Source organism: Eimeria mitis, genomic scaffold (genome assembly GCF_000499745.2).
Source record: "Eimeria mitis Houghton genomic scaffold, Emh_scaff2396, whole genome shotgun sequence".
Classification (NCBI taxonomy): domain Eukaryota; phylum Apicomplexa; class Conoidasida; order Eucoccidiorida; family Eimeriidae; genus Eimeria; species Eimeria mitis.
In genome coordinates, this window is record NW_013570732.1 from 2,554 (window position 1) to 4,525 (window position 1,972).

Below are 1,972 nucleotides of genomic sequence, written 5' to 3' on the forward strand. Positions count from 1 at the left end.
TGATGACGATGATGATGATGACGATGATGATGATGACGATGACGATCATCATCATGATGACGACGATGATGATGATGATGATGATGATGATGATGATGATGATGATGATGATGATGATGATGATGATGGTAGTGGTGGGGGTACGGGTGGGGGTGGTGGTACTGGTGGGGGTGGTACTGGTGGGGGTGGTACTGGTGGGGGTGGTAGTGGAGATGGTGGTGATAGTGGTAGTGGAGGAGATGGTGGTGATAGTGGTAGTGGAGGAGATGGTGGTGATAGTGGTAGTGGTGGTGATAGTGGTGGTGGTGATAGTGGAGATGGTGGAGAAACAGGTGGAGGAGATAGTGGAGGAGGAGATAGCGGTGGTGGTGATAATGGGAGTGGAGGAGGAGATAGTGGAGAAGGTGGTGATAGTGGAGGAGGTGGTGATGGTGGTGGAGATGGTGGTGATAGTGGTAGTGGAGGAGGAGATAGTGGTGGTGATAGTGGTGGTGGAGATGGTGGTGATAGTGGAGGTGATACTGGTGGAGGAGATAGTGGTGGAGATAGTGGTGGTGATAGTGGAGGTGGAGGAGATGGTGGTGATAGTGGTAGTGGAGAAGGTGGTGATAGTGGTGGTGGAGAAACAGGTGGAGGAGATAGTGGAGATGGTGGTGATAGTGGTGGTGGTGATACGGGTGGTGGAGATGGAGGTGGTGATAGTGGAGATGGTGGTGATAGTGGAGATGGTGGTGATAGTGGAGGTGGAGAAACAGGTGGAGGAGATAGTGGTGGAGAAGGTGGAGATAGTGGAGAAGGTGGAGATAGTGGAGGAGATAGTGGAGAAGGTGGAGATGGTGGTGAAACAGGTGGAGGAGATAGTGGAGAAGGTGGTGATAGTGGTGGTGGTGATAGTGGAGAAGGTGGTGATAGTGGAGAAGGTGGTGATGGTGGTGGAGATGGTGGTGAAACAGGTGGAGGAGATGGTGGTGGTGATGGTGGTGGAGAAGGTGGTGATGGTGGTGAGACAGGTGGAGGAGATGGTGGTGGTGATAGTGGTGGCGGAGAAGGTGGTGATGGTGGTGATAGTGGAGAAGGTGGTGATGGTGGAGAGACAGGTGGAGGAGATGGTGGTGGTGATAGTGGAGAAGGTGGTGATGGTGGTGGAGAAGGTGGAGAAGGTGGTGATGGAGGTGATAGTGGTGGCGGAGAAGGTGGTGATGGTGGTGATAGTGGTGGTGGAGATGGTGGTGGAGATGGTGGTGAAGGAGGAGATGGTGGTGATAGTGGTGGAGGTGATGGAGGTGGTGATGGTGGTGGAGAAGGTGGTGATGGAGGAGGAGATGGTGGTGAAGGAGGAGATGGTGGTGGTGATGGTGGTGGTGGCGACGGTGGAGGAGATGGTGGTGGAGATGGAGGTGGTGATGGTGGTGATGGTGGTGGTGATGGTGGTGGTGATGGTGGTGGTGGAGATGGTGGTGGAGACGGTGGTGGAGACGGTGGTGGAGATGGTGGTGATGGAGGAGGAGATGGTGGTGGTGGAGATGGTGGTGGCGACGGTGGAGGAGACGGTGGTGGTGATGGAGGTGGTGATGGTGGTGGTGATGGTGGTGATGGTGGTGGTGATGGTGGTGGTGATGGTGGTGGTGGTGAGGATGAGTGTGAGAAGAAGTATATGGATAAAATAAATAAAAAAAAAAAGAAAAAAGGAGACAGTAAAAAGGAGACAATCAAGGAGACAATAGAAGATATGATTATACAAAAAAAAGAAAAATATATCAAAGAAATATGTAGATATAAACAACAAAAAAAACAAAAAAAAAACAAAAAAAATAAAAAAACCACCAACACCAACAGCAGCAGCAGCAGCAGCAGCAGCAGCAGCAGCAGCAACACCAACACCACCAACACCAACAAAAACAACAAAACCACCCCAATCACCACCCCCACCATCACCACCCCCATCACCACCCCCATCACCACCCCCACCAGC

At 51.7% G+C, this 1,972-nt stretch overlaps 1 protein-coding gene across 1 annotated transcript in view; it reads left to right on the forward strand.

The window, feature by feature from the left end:
* The window catches only part of EMH_0053160 (uncharacterized protein), a gene marked incomplete at both ends in the record, with an annotated part of 5,650 nt that overhangs the window by 1,962 nt on the left and 1,716 nt on the right, over positions 1 to 1,972 (forward strand). Inside the window, 2 exons of the mRNA XM_013496955.1 lie at positions 1 to 146; positions 208 to 1,638. Coding sequence (XP_013352409.1) covers positions 1 to 146; positions 208 to 1,638 — 1,577 coding nt within the window. The remainder of the gene's footprint in view (positions 147 to 207; positions 1,639 to 1,972) is intronic.